Source organism: Lutjanus erythropterus, chromosome 4 (assembly GCF_056507025.1).
Source record: "Lutjanus erythropterus isolate fLutEry1 chromosome 4, fLutEry1.hap2, whole genome shotgun sequence".
Lineage (NCBI taxonomy): Eukaryota > Metazoa > Chordata > Actinopteri > Lutjaniformes > Lutjanidae > Lutjanus > Lutjanus erythropterus.
The window spans coordinates 27,622,108-27,637,066 of record NC_139320.1 but is presented as its reverse complement, the minus strand read 5'-3'; the positions used below and the strand labels follow the sequence as shown (position 1 = coordinate 27,637,066).

The window sequence follows — 14,959 nt, the reverse complement described above, 5'->3', positions numbered from 1 at the left end:
GAACAAGTAAGTCATATCTGGAGAAAGTTGCACATTATTTGAGATACCAAGTCATATTCAGGAAAGTTGCCCATTATATGGAGATATTAACTCAGTATTTTGAAAAACTAGGTCATTATTTGAGAAAGTTCTACATTATTTTGTGAAAGTCGCTCATTATTTAGAGATACTAAATAATTTTTAAATTGTTGCTCAATTTTTTGCAAGAGTTATTCAAAGTAGCTCTTTTTTTAAATGTTAAGTAATTATTTTGAGAAAGTTGCTCATTATTTTGAGATTCTAAGTCACATGAAATTAAGTTAGTATATTGAGAAAATAGGTCATTATTTGATAAAGTTGCTCATTACTCTGAGATGCTAAATCATTATTTTGAAAAACTAGGTCATATTTCAAGAAAGCTGCTCATTTCTTTTAGAAACTAAGTCCTTATTTTGAGTCATTAGTTTTAAGAAATGTGCTCTTCTTCTTCATTTTTTTTTTTTTTTTTTTTTTAGATATTAAGTTATTATTTTAAGAAGGTTGCTCATTATTTTGAGATACCGAGTCATATTTCAAGAAAGTTGCCCATTATTTGGAGATATTAAGTTTTAGAAATTATTTAGAAAATAATTCAGAAAAACTAGGTCATTATTTGAAAATTGGTATTATTTTTAGAAACTAAGTTCTTATTTTGAGATACTAAGTCATTTTGACAAAGTTGCTAATTTATTTTTGGATATTAGGTCATTATTTTGAGAAAGTTCAACATTATTTTGAGATTCATAGAGTCATATGTCGAGTAAGTTGTCCATTACTTGGAGACATCAAGTTAGTATTTTGGAAAAATTAGGTCATCATTTGTGAAAATTGCTCATTATTTTGAAATACTAATTTGAGAAAGTTGCTCATTTCTTTAGATGTTAAGTCATTACTTGGAGAAAGTTGCCCATTATTTGGAGATATTAGTTAGTATTTAGAAAAACTAGGTCATTATTTGAAAGTTTAATATTTTTTAAAAACAAGCTCTTATTTTGAGATTCTGAAGTTTCTCATTATCATGACTTGCAGGATATACATATTTTTTCATCATATTGGCAGAAATGGACTTCCATATCTGTGAAACCAACAATAAATTGTTTAAGTAGTTTTTAAATTAACAGGCACTTCAAACCTCAAACCCTTCGCCCACAAACTTCAATGTATCACAAAACAAATGCCGACAATCTTCATTGACATAAAGATACCAGCTTGTTTCTAAAATCACTGGACTGGATTTTTTTATTCAATAATTTTCTCCAAACATTACACGGAATCTTTAAATGATACAGTATATATACATACACATCATCAGTGTATTTCTTTATCTAAAAAGTTGAGGGCCACTGGACAATGCAGCTGTGCGTTTCAAGACAGGATTGCATTTTGGACGTTTGTGTACTGAAGAAATCCACATATGGGGGAGGGGGAGGGGGGTGATAAGTCACCAGTAATTGAACATGTATTGGAGACTAGAGTGCCGTCAGTGTTTGCCTTACACCAAAGCGAGTCTGGAGAGGAGACTGTGTGCGGGAGCTGCCGGGTGAGTGGCACAATGACAGTCAGGGATGAAAACATGGAGAGCAGCAGTATCTTCCTCCACAGGAAGCAGTGCAAAATAAATGTTACCAGCTACATGAACGAACCGACTAAATACACCACTAATGGCAAACAGCACCTTTAAGAGTGTACCCAGAGACAATCAATCTTTTTTTTTTTTGACTGGGATCATTTATGTAATCATTTGTATTCAAATAAAAAAAATAACCGGACATACTGTAGTATGGTTTGAGAAACACTGATAGACATGCTGCTCTTAACCCAGGTTACAAAGCTCTAAGCTGAGTACACAGGCCAACAGTACAATGCTAGGTTTCAGAGTCACAAGCCGCTCCTTGTAAAAACTGAACAATCATTTTCATTACAGATCTTTGGTACATACCAGCTATTTGATCCCATCTGCTGGGCACATCAGATATTTAAAAACCAAGCAGCTCCAAGGAGACTCGTCTGAAATTCTCAGGGTTGGTTTCTTTTACCCAGTGATGGAACACGTGAGCAGGTAAATGGATAACGGAACTGGGTGGGGTGGGGTTGGGATTTTCCAGTTTTAACTGATAACAATGAAAAGAACATACCCAGTTCTGAACTGGGCTGGTGGTGAAGTGATCTCTTCCTATCTGAACTACACCACGTGCTTTCTGCGTACAACTAGTGGAGGTTTGTCAGGGAGGAGAGGGATCCCTTGGTGTTAAGCATGAACCAGAGCATGTCCGAGCACTGGGGGGAGGGGGGCGGGGGGAGTGATGTGGCTGGGATGGTTCAGGTCAGATGGGAAGTCGTCAGTGTCACAGACAGGTTTGCGTGGCCTCTACATCATCCCCAACTGCATTAGCGTGTTGGCGTACGCCATGGGTTTGACATTTGGATGAGGCTGTGAAAGAGAACGAGAGGAAGACGAACATTAGATCAAGATTCAACAAGTTAACTTGCTCAAGTAGTGGTCAAACTTGTGTTTTTATTAGTGGTTGAGGGTGGCACGATATTCCAAAATCCATAATTCGATTTGACTTTCAATTTTAAGGTCACGATTCAACACAATTTTTCAATTTAACCATTTTTTTTAGCAGTGACAGCCATTTTTACAGGCTATCAAGTCCTGATTTGTAAAGATCAACACATCATTGGCTTTATACCTTGTCAACTTTTACTGGAATTCACATTTTCAAGTTGTTTATAGTGTGATATAACAGCCGGTAAGCTACTCTGTGTCATCTTCAAAGTGCTGTCTTTAATCTCTGGGGACGTGCTGCAAGTAGGCGAGCGTGAAGAGAAAAAATATATATACTGGGAGAATAGCTAATTCTGCTTTTTAACTTAAATTATTGAAATTAAAGTACAATTTGATTGATTTTTGATTTAATATTGAAATTGTGACACTCGTGGTAGTTATTTTAGTAGCTTTATAATGTCCCCGGGCCACGATCATCTAAACCTGGGAGTATTTTAGCAGAAACAGTATGGTTCTCTATGAGCTCTGCAAACTGTGGAAGGCTTCACTTAAATCACAGCAGTACGACTGTTCTGTTCTGGGAGTGAAAACACTGGAGCGCTTTGTCAAGACCGCAGCAGCTGCAATACAGCACTGTCATGTTTACTTTTTGTCTTCACCCAACCATGTTGGGATTATCAACAGGCGGATCCTGTTTCTGTTAGTAGTAGTCACATAATATCAATTTTTTAAATACTTTTTCATTGCCCACATAGTTTAAGCACTTTCTACAACAATGCTGTTCATGTAACTTTACACCATGCATCAATTAATGTTTTTATTTAGCCATTTTATATTTTCTGTTTACTTTAATGCCCATGTATAAGTGAGAAAATGGCTTCAAGTAATGTTACAGACTCTTGTTATAGTCTGACTGGTTATTCGTTTCAGTAAAAATATATTTACCAGTGATTTTCTTAACTGTATCTTCTTTTAGCAATGAAAAAACCCCATCTCATGATGATTTTAAGCTTTAACTTAAACATTTAAGTTAAAATACTGAGGTAAAGGGTCGACACTGATTGAATTAATATGGAATCCTTTTTAATTTGACGTTGATAATTTTTTGAGCAGGTTTCTGACTAATCTATTAGTCTATTAATTAGACTAAATTTAAAATATGCCACTATTATCATTATTCAAACATGCGTTATGTTTCTATTTGAAGATTATGATTGAATAAAATATTGAAGAGACGTGTCTGATTTTTATTTTGGGTAAATTAATTGTTATATTAATCAAGTAACACAAAACTGATCTTCAGAATTATGGATAAATTAGTCCTTAGATTTGTCAACAAATTGGAAAAATAATCTGTAGATTAATCATATTTAAAAATCAATCATTAGGTGCAGCAGTAGTTATGGCAACATTTCACCTAACTCAAGTGGCTCTGACTTTTAAGTTTCAGATTCATTTTATTTCTAAATGAAATGAGGCAAATGGGCTAAATAGGACCAGTTTATATCTGAGGTTCCAGCAGGTGTCACTGTAACATGATGTACAGACTCAACCTTATGCTCAAAATCTGAACAATGAAGCACTTCAGTAAATTATTACCAAAACCAACATGCACCATAACAAATGTGATGACAATTAAAATGAATTGAACAGTTTCTGGAGCAGGATACTGACCACAGCAGTGAACTGGTGAAATTCTGGCTTGAGGTCAGATCCCCTGAGGTGGATATAAGCTCCTTTGTTTCCCATCTGATCACTGGGGGGGAAGGCAGAACACAGAACACCACAGTTAATGTGCAGTAACAGCTGACTCAGCGCTGTTAAAGTCAGCTGGCGTGATGATTACGTACCAGTAGTTGGGTGCTGAGAACACGGTGATGCACTTCCCTGAATGAGTGACCTCGTAGCCCTCAGCTTTGACCTCATGACTACGCACGATGAAGTCCAGCTTGTTCTGTTCCAGGAAGCGCTCTGTCACATCTGGCCCAAACTGACAACTCACACCTCGCTTGCTGATTGACCGCCCATTCTGCATGAGAGAGGGAGAGAGAAATGGATAAATTAACTCCAGATCCAAAATAGAACTGGACAGAATGCTGCTCAAACCTCTGGATAAGATGACTAATTAGGCCTAAATAGGTACTGGGTGGGTGGGAACTGACCTGAGGCTGTGGATCTGACCAGAGGAGGTCACACATGGGACCTGTGAAAGAGCGGAGGAGGGTGTTGAAATGTACCCGTCTTTCTTTCCAGAGACGGTTTCTCACAGCCAGTTTTATACTGATGATGTATTTGGAGTCTGGCCCTACCTGAGTCTGGAGGCTGTCTGTTCCTGTCAATCTTCCTGAGGTCTTCCAACGTGACACCATCTTCACTGAACAGTCCACCGTGCATGACCTAAGATGGAGAATCTTGTTAGGACGGTGTGCGCAGTACAGCAGACCAAACAACTAAACCAGTAAGGGTTGCAAAAATCATTTATAAAAAGAGAAGTCATCAGTGAGATTTGAGTTAATTATGTCTATGACAAAAAGTAAACCGACACACACTGTTTCAAGCAACAGATGAAGTGGATTTCCTGGCAAAGGTCTCTCGAAGGACATGCATTTAAACACACAGACAGCTTGTGGGCGTCCACTATTTTCATCCACTTTCTCTCTTCCCTGCAACACATTTCTCTGGCATGCAAAGATAGTTCATTAGTCTGGTGCCTTTACTACAAAGAAACTCATGCCAGGACGATATGGCTGATAAATAATACAGGCTTCAACAATAATGTCTTTTTTCACTTGCCTGATCGGACATGTGGGTCAGAAATCTACCGCCATGAGTCAATTTTTTCTTGTACCTGTACAAATTGTTTTATCCATTAGCCGATATCAAATAACAAAAACTGGAGTTAATTGTCTTGTTTAATCTAGAGCTGCAACATGTATAAAATGTCAGAAAATAGTGAAAAAAGTCCATTCCGGTTTGTTAAAGCCCAAGGAGATGTCTTTAAATGTCTTGTTTTGTCTAAAACTCAAAGATGTAACAGGAAAAAGCAAGAAATCTCCATGTGTGAGAAGCTGAAAACAGCATTTTCTGCCATTTCTGCAGCAAAAATTACATTAACAATTAATTGATTACACTGTAATTTAACAGTTTAATCCTGTTTTAACCACTTGGCTGACCGGGCAAGATGCACTAACTCAATTTGGCATTTTACTTGCCCTGGGCAAGTGGGAAATCCTTGCTGCTGACTCTCAGTATTTTTAGACTATTCTACAATGTATAGTAATAGTGCAAGTATCTGATGATCTTGTAGAATATGATGCATTCCTGATGATTAAACTACCCCACAGATAAGGCTGGGCAATATGGACAAAAACAAATATCACAATAATTTGGCCCAAATACCTCAATATTGATATTTATTGATACTGCAACAATACTGTAGGTATGATGATTGGTGCCTTCACCAAATATTAACACAGCAAGATGTTTGATAAATAATCAGCAGTGATGTGGATGTTATAACTAAGTGGGTAAGGGCAAATAATAGAAGAGCTAGAGCAGTTCAGAAAATTACATCACTTTGCTGTAATGCAGCCTTTAAATCCAGGAAAAGACAACACTTATCAAAATATAACAATATCCACAATCTCAGACAATATCCAGTTTCATATCACAACAATGATTTAATATCAGTATACGGTTGAGCCCTACCAAAAATCCTTTAAGAAAAACAACACTAGCTCGCCCAGCAATAAAAAAATTGGTATCAGAGACTGGTCCATGTGAACAACAACAAATTTAGTTGCATCTTGTGTCCTGCTGTCAGCTCACGATGCCACTGCTTACCAGTACTTTGTTGTTGATACACTGTGCAAGAGGCAGCCACTGGAAGACCTCGCTGAACAGCTGGAACATCTGGGCTGTGTACTTGGCTTTGACCTCCCCTTCAAATCCATACATCTGGTTCATGTTGTCTGTCTCATGGTTACCTGCAGGGAAAAGCTTGGTTTTTATACTTTAAACCAAATTAAAGTCACAATATGAAAAAATGCTAATAAAACAATGTCAGCGTTGTGCTTTGAACCTTATGACAGCTCACAGGTATTAGGTGTGAGACATTAATATGACAGTTACAGCAGATAATACACATGCACCAACAGACTCATGTGTGCGAGTGCTCTCACCCCTAAGCAAGTGGAAGTTGTCTGGGTAGAGCAGCTTGAATCCGAAGAGAGTAAGAATGACCTCAAGAGAGAAAGAGCCACGATCCACAAAGTCACCATTGAACAGCTGAAGTCTGTAGTTAAGCAACATGACGCACAAGTTCTGGATTTGAGGCTTTTTGGCTGTTGTGGATGTAGAAACAGAATGGTACAAACAAGACAGACTGCACTGAACACTCGCCAAATGTGAGTAAAAATCTATGCTGGCAAATAAAATCAGTGAGGCCAGCCGCTGAAATTGGCCCACTTCACTACGTTTTATTTTGAACTGACAGCATGCAGTGTATGACCATCAATATCAGAATTATTTGATTGACCTTTGCTGTCCACCATCATTAAAAAGAAGTTTATCGAGCTAGTTACCAGCTCAATTATCACTGGTACCACAGAGGAGAATTTCAGGCTAACTGTAAAAAACAGCCTGTAAGTAATGCAACAAATTATTGCCACAAACATTTTCTTACAGTTAATGCAGCCTGGATGCTTTTCACACAATCTCAAATATTGTTTTACTGAGTGGTCACTCACACATGCAACAACATTTAAACCAACAGAATCACTTTTCAAGAAAGCCAGAAAAATGCTTGTTTAAAAAAAAGCACAAGTTTCATTTTCATTGCAACATTTTGGAAAAACAACATTTGTTGTTCTTTGAGAATTTAAAATACTTCAAATATGTATACATAATTAAACAAAGGGTAGACAGTAGCATTAGAAGCAGGGCCACAACTAGAGGGAGCTGTGAGGTACCACACTGCTGACAAAACAATGTTGTAAGTACAGGGAAGTAAATGTTGGAAATATTGGAGCACCCTCCTAAGTGGTCCCAAACTGATGTACTCAAACATGTGCTGTATCTATCAAATATACAACTAAAGTAATATGTTAAGTATGTGGCGGCACATTGCCAAAGTAGGTCAACCTAAAAGATATAAATGAAGAGCGCCGTGGAGGTACGATGAAATGAAAATTTACCAACAAATGGTGCGTCACAGTTAAGTTTACAATTGGCAGATTGAACAAAAAGGTGATTCTGGACCCCAGACACAAACTTAAAAGCTGATGAGTGGCTGTATGCCAAAAGAAAGGATACATAAGGGTTCGTCTCTGAGGGTAAGCCGTTCAACTTGAAGATGTTGAGGAGATCGTAGTACTGCCCATGGGTGTCACCACAAATAGTTATTTTTTCTGTCTGTGGAAAAGAGAAATTAGTGTCACAAAAAAGATGATAACTGTATAAAACAGCCATAAAAAATAACATCTTACTCTTATGCTGTGACTTACACCATTGTAGTCGTATTATCACAGATGAAGAATATAATTATACTGTTGTACTCCGTGTATATGAACTCATAGCATCTTAAAGTCACTTCACTAGCGAGCACCTGCAGAGTCCTCACCTCTTTTAATGAGATTTCAACAAGACTTGGAAGTTTCGATAGAACATCTTTAACCTGCACCAAAATCTGAAAGAGTTAAAAAAAAAAAAGAAAAGAAAAAAAAATTGAATTACACGTACGGGTATGTTTCTTTCAGTTAGTGTATTTCATAAGAACAAACATATTTTACCTGATAAGCACACTTTCTGTGCAGTTTCTTCTGGTCTTTGAACCAATCCATCATCTCCTTCATGAACGTCAACGTGACCTTCCCATCTTCAAGTTTGGGGCCTACATAGTCATCCTCAATCGCTGCAATACAAGATCATCTTATTCTTAGACGGAAAACCAAGAAGTACAGTAAAGAATCCAGTAATTCACACGCTGCTCACACCAGTGTATTTTGTTGCCTTCAGCTCCTGCTTCACATGCAACATACTGTTTTTCTCAATCAGCACAAATGAGATTAAAGCACATAATGATTACAGATATATTTTTTATACAAGTCCAGTAACACAGAAAACTCACTCATGTTTTCAATGTCCAGAGAGTCGACAACAGATTTCTTTATCTCATCGCTGGCGATGGCTCTCTCAAAGGCCTTCTGTTTCACAATCTTGTTACATTCCTGATACTTCATCTTTGCATCCTTGTCATTTGGTCGAACCCTCACTACCTATTATCAGAACAGGGAAACGAAACAAATTAAACACACTGGTTAATCATCAACTGGCAGTAGGGCAGACGCGGGGAAATTGGCTCGGTGTAGCTACAAAGAACAGGATATAAACAGTAATAAAAGTATATTAAAGTTTTTATTTTTAAATTCGCAAACAGTTTCTACTAGATGATAAATATTGTGTTCTGCGTGGTAAGTGGACAACGTTGAAAGTGTTCAATTAGCCACTTTTAATTAAAGACCCCCTCCAGTAAAAATCACATTTTTAACATGTCCATGCAGTGTTTTTCATGTGTTACGAGACATATCAGGAGCATTTCATGCTTTGAAACTGATCAAGGTGAGCGAGGGTAGTCTAAAAAAATGGATTCAGTCAGGCTGGGTATATGACACCATAAACCTCTGGCACTATACATATCATTTGCAGCGATACCCAGCCCACAGGAGAAACTGAGTGTAGCTAGTTACCACAATTAGCTAGCAAAACAGAGAAGCCAGGTGCAGATGCGTACGGGTATGGGTGGGGGTGGGGGTGTGGGTGTGTGTGGAGAGAGTGGAAACTATCTGCATATTAATGAATCACTGAATACTAAATGATAACGAGCTACTGTATGTGTAAGCCATTTTAACAAGGTATTTGAATTTATTTTGGAAAAGAAAATTAAAACAAAAAACATCAGACAATTTATTGCTCCTTGCAGAGCATTTTATATTGTTTAAATTATATTGTTATATATTATTCCCTTTTCTATACTATCGATTAAAACATTTTTAACGGTTTAAATTCTTAACAGCGATTAACTGAATAATGATGAACCATTAACATCCCTAGTTTCATCAAGTTAAGTTTTAGACAATACAACCTTTTTAAGACCGTTATGAATGAAATTTAAGACCTATATCACATCAACTGTTGCAAAAAGTCTATAACATAACAACAACAAATATAACAAATGAGACGAGTGACAAGACGGCACTGTGATTAAGTGAGAGGGGGCAGGACAGTAGATGTGGGCACTGCAGTGGTCTGTGTCGACTCACTGTTGAAGAGAAGAGAGTACAGCTGGTACCTGAGTATCGATGATGTTAAAAAAAATGAATACTGAACCAGTATCTATATTTATCAATATGTCGATATTTTTCACAACACTTGTCTGCAATGTGATTTTTAATGTAGGTGTATGTTTTTTGTTTGTTTGTGTAATGGATTTTAGACTGATTTTGATTTTTTAAGGACCTGCAGAAACCCTGTATACATTTCAGTGATCTATAAATATATTTAAATCCAGCTCCAACCTCTCATAACTTCATGAGGATTAACTCTCATTTTCTGTTGTCATGGTGCTACATTTTGTTTGTTCAATGAATTGCTATGACAATGGCTGAGCTTAGAGGTCTTTGTTGCCACAGCCCTGGTATATTTATGTTGCGTATTATGAGAACAGCATGAACAGCAATAGACACCAAATTAGCTGTGGTATGAGTGCCTTCACACTGGATCTAATTGGCATCATGGCTGGATTAAAGGATGATCCCTATTCAAGGCTGTTAAGGAAACGTGGAGAGCCTAACTCATGATGACAGATCAACAGATGGAACTGCAGAGCTCTTTTGTTTTGAGAAAAAACAGGGAAAAACATTTTGTTATACTGTGCACATTGCTCACGTCTCGTACATTCTAGGTTCAGACTACATTTCAGTTGAAAGCGTGCAGCTCCAGAGAGTCAAAGATGCTTAATTTCTTACCGTCTCGTAGTCCTTAAGTGCAGCCTTGAACTTGCCCAGTGCCATGTTGGAGGTGGCCCGGCGATAATATCCCTTTATGTAGTTCTTGTCGATCTCCAGGGCCTTCGTCGCATCAGCCAGGGCATAACCATAGCACTCTGTGCGCAGGTATGCCAGGCTGCGGTTGCTGTAGTAGATGGCATTGGAGGGATTGAGCTCCAGGGCCTCTGTGTAATACTTGATTGCATTTTCATAGTCTTTGTCTGAAAAACAAATGTCAGATCTTTACTGGAGGCAGTAGAGATTTATTATTTATTATCTACGGAGAGAATGCTACAGCTGGACAATAATGTCAAAATAATAATAAGTGCTGACACAATTATTTTGACATTTGGGCTCATGTTTAGAGTTGTTCTGATACCAGTATCAGAAATACCTCTGATACAGCCTAAAATGCTGGACTGGGCTTGAAATGGGACCCTGCTATATCCCAGCAGCAGCCCATACTCCAAAATATTTTCACTTGAGCCAGTCCATAGAACAAGGTTTCAAGGTTATCCTCATTATCTCTGAGGGCAAATAAGCTGCACAGCAAGCAGTGCACACCACCCAGCACTTCTATCATATCACATCCATACAGGGTTAATGGATATTAGTATACAACGTTTGAATAATAATAAGAATCTAACTGATAGTGGATTATTGGGATCAATACTGATATTAGCTAAAAAAAATCTGACATTGTTATATCTGCCAATATTGCAATGATCCCTCAAATGTGTGTATATCAAACACGTGTAAAGTTATGTAATGGAGGAATGATATTTTACAGTTTTACAATAAATCTCTTCCTTTATTTAAAATCTTCTTTAAAAAGATATGGTATCAAGTGTGACATAATGGCCAGTAAGCTATTTCCCTGCCATAAGTAAATTCTACCTTTGATTTTGATTATTTGAATCAAATTGAAAGCAGGTTTAAATCAACTTTGAAATACATATATGCATATGCATGTATAACAAGGATCAGGTATACATAAAATCAATATACATTATGTTCTGTCAAAAAAAGTTTTCATATGAACACATATTGCACAACACAGATTCTGATATTGGCTGTAAACCTAAATGCCACAGTTTATAAATTTAACATGATAATACTTCTGACATGAAGAAATAAATAATAAGTAGGGTTCAACATTAATGGTTGGGCAAGTATGTCAGAAATCTACTTGCTCAAAATCTATTTTTTAACTTACCCCTTTACAAATTGTCTTGTTTATTAGCAGTTATCCAATAACAGCAAATACTAGAGTCAACCAAAAATATTCAGTTTTATTTGATATAAAAGTGGGGAAAGAGGACATTTCCATATTTGAGACTGAAATCAGTGATTTATGACCCTGATTTATTTGTGCATGAAAAATACTTTAATGATTAATCAATAATCAAAATAGTTTATGTTCTTTTTTTACCATTTACTCAATTAGGCAAGTGAGTTTCGAGATTTACTAGCCCAATTTGACATTTCACTTGATCCAGGCAAGCAGGCAATCCTTATTGAGCCCTATTAAGTTTTATACTGCGATAAGTAATGTCACATTGAACCTGCATTTCTCTGCTGATTAAGAGTTATCTAACGTTTCCCTGTTGCTTATTTTATGTAATATAGCTCAGATAAAGGCAATCATGCCCATCCTGCAACAGACAGCCTTTCCCTTCCATCTGCTCTGACTCATCAGGGTGTCAGCCGTGGTACTGCTCAGGCCGCTAGATATACCAACCTTAAACCTGTGACACAGGAAGTATGTGAAAAGGGTACACTTTTTAACATAACATCAGTAAAAATCTCTTTGTATTTTGCATAAGAATGACAGAAATGAATTTTGAAATCTACTTAAATAAACAAACAACCAAAGCGGGGGCTGCAGAGTGGATCACAGTCAGAGAACTTGACTTTCGTTATCGATGCTTCTGTCACAAACTATTTCTTGGACCAAAGCTACGGCTCAGTGTGGCCGATTATTTATCTCCTTTCAAGATTAATTATCGTCTAATAGGAGATGGACGTACTTAGTTTAAATTGTAGCCATGTCGAAAGAATAGCTATAAATCAAGTCACGCTAAACATCAGATGACTGCTAATAAACCAAGGCTGTGCCTGCCGCTGCTCACATGCGCCCGCTGGCTAACAGAAGATTCTAGGAGTTTTATCTGAACATGAACTAAAGCTACACAATAATATAATAACACGACTTGATACTAAGAAATGGACGAACACAACAGAGGGCCATGTGCTCAAAACACAGACAAATCATGAAATCTGACTAACTTAGCATTGCACTATACATGACACGCGTGACAGCATGGGTTAACATCGATACTGCTGTTATTGAACTGGCTGCTAGCTGGCGTTAGCTAAACCAGCTAGCCGCTGTTTCAATTCAGTGCCGCCTAATCCAATGAATGAGGTTTACAGTTAGCATGCTCTCTGAGCCATGTTAGCTTAGCTTCACATTAGCGACCGGCTCCAGTTGTGGCGTGTTGCAACACAAATGTGTCCCTGCTGTAATTAGTGGTCACAACTGTGTCTGTTGTAAACAGCTGGTAAAAGCCAGTGACCTGACAGGTGTGTCACATTACCTTTAAAGTACTTATTCGCCTTCTCCTTCAGTAGCTCTGCATCATTACCTCCCTCCGCCATCTTCTTCTCACTGCCGTGTTCCGATCCGTGCGCCATTGACTGTCGCAAAGGTCGCAAAGTCCTTTTTGCTCGAATAATGAGAATAATTTTTTTAAAATTAATTTTAAAGAGCAGAAACGTTACGACTGGAGGAAGACTACGGCTCAATCAATGTAAAATAACGTGACAGATAATACAATATACACTGTCGTAAAAACCAGACATTTTAATCATTACAAAGACATCCAAGGAAGAATTGGTTGGTTCTGATTTAATTAAGCCTAATCCAAAAGTATAATATACCACTTCCAGTGCTGGATGAAGTTTTTCTTAAAGTAAGAGTACTAATATAATATAATATAATATAATATAATATAATATAATATAATATAATATAACAAAATTCAGATAGTGATATATCAGCAGATATTCTATATACAGAATGTAATATACAGAATGTACAGACAGGGTTTGATGGCTCACGTTAAAAATGTATTCCAATATCAATACTTACCTATTAAAATTGTATTCAGTAACCTAATCTGAGTTTTCCAATATTAATCCATAAATGTAGTAGTAAGTAATGTAACTTGAATTAACTTGTTATTTTTGGATTATCTCAGTACCAAATATGGTTAAATTGTTTAGCTTAATATAATGTTTTATGTTCATTGTTAGCTTTATTGGTTTGTCTAGCTGTTCCTTCCTTTGTTGTGTGTAATTTATTTATTTATTGATTGATTTAAAAACAAAAAAATGTTGAAATTTCCACTCCAGGACATGATAATGAATTGACTGTCAGAGTAGCTGGTTTCACATCAGACCAAAGTGGTTATCACAAACACAGACATTTGTGACAGACGTGCCATGTGATTTTTCAAAATAAAGGTATATGTTAAAGATATTTTATCTTTGCACCAATAATATTGGACCATTGAACATTGAATTGATATATTGATCCAGACTGATGTATCATTACATCACTATAAAATAATGCTAACTTTTACTACATTTATCTGTTAAGTGATTACAGATTGCACAAATATTTTCAATCATGAAAAATAATTGGGGAGGCAACTGAAGGACTGAAGGATTCAATCTAAATTTTAGTTACTCTGCAAGCCTGTATATAAAATATTTACATAAATGCACATTTTTTTTGCAACGATCCCTCCACTTGTGACAAAGACGTGATGGAGGCAGGATAATTTACAGTACACAATATCAGGGCACTCAACCAATAAACTTTCACTGGTATTTTTTAAGAATTATGAATAAGTTAAAATAGAAAACACAAATAAAGCAAAATATAGGTATATATTAAACTTGAATTAAGAAAAAGGATCAAATATACACAGAATGCTGCCAGTAAACTTCACAAATAAAAGCAATCTGAATGAGGACTTGTAATCTGAAAAGTGATTAAAACTGTCGGACAAATGTAGTGGGAAAAAAAGTACAATATTTACCTCTAAGATGTAGAGGAGTAGAAGCATAAAGTCACATAACATGAGTAAATGTACTTAGTTACATTCCACTACCGACCAATTCAGGTTAAACTACAGCCCTTTCTGGTTAATTCTTAGCTTGTATGGACTAAGAGAAGGACACTACATGTTTTATTTCCATTTTCATTGTGGCTACGTTTTGTGTTTTCCTGTCCAGTAATAATTATTTTGTGTCTTATTAATTTAAATAAAAGCTAAGTGTGTGCGAGGGTGGATAGATGTGAGAGGGAGACACTGAT

The 14,959-nt window shown here is 36.7% G+C and overlaps 1 protein-coding gene across 1 annotated transcript; it reads right to left on the bottom strand.

Annotated features, from left to right (window-relative positions):
- Positions 1–1,754: 1,754 nt before the first annotated feature.
- On the bottom strand, positions 1,755–13,282 carry ppp5c (protein phosphatase 5, catalytic subunit). The gene is made up of 13 exons (XM_084717488.1): positions 13,173–13,282; positions 10,552–10,793; positions 8,655–8,802; positions 8,317–8,438; positions 8,148–8,213; positions 7,841–7,939; positions 6,709–6,814; positions 6,371–6,513; positions 4,837–4,924; positions 4,690–4,730; positions 4,378–4,556; positions 4,202–4,283; positions 1,755–2,449 (listed from the first exon to the last, which is right to left on the bottom strand). The coding sequence occupies exons 1-13, from the start codon at positions 13,267–13,269 to the stop codon at positions 2,387–2,389; spliced, it is 1,476 nt and encodes a 491-aa protein (XP_084573614.1). The 5' UTR covers positions 13,270–13,282; the 3' UTR covers positions 1,755–2,386.
- Between the last annotated feature and the right edge of the window lie 1,677 nt (positions 13,283–14,959).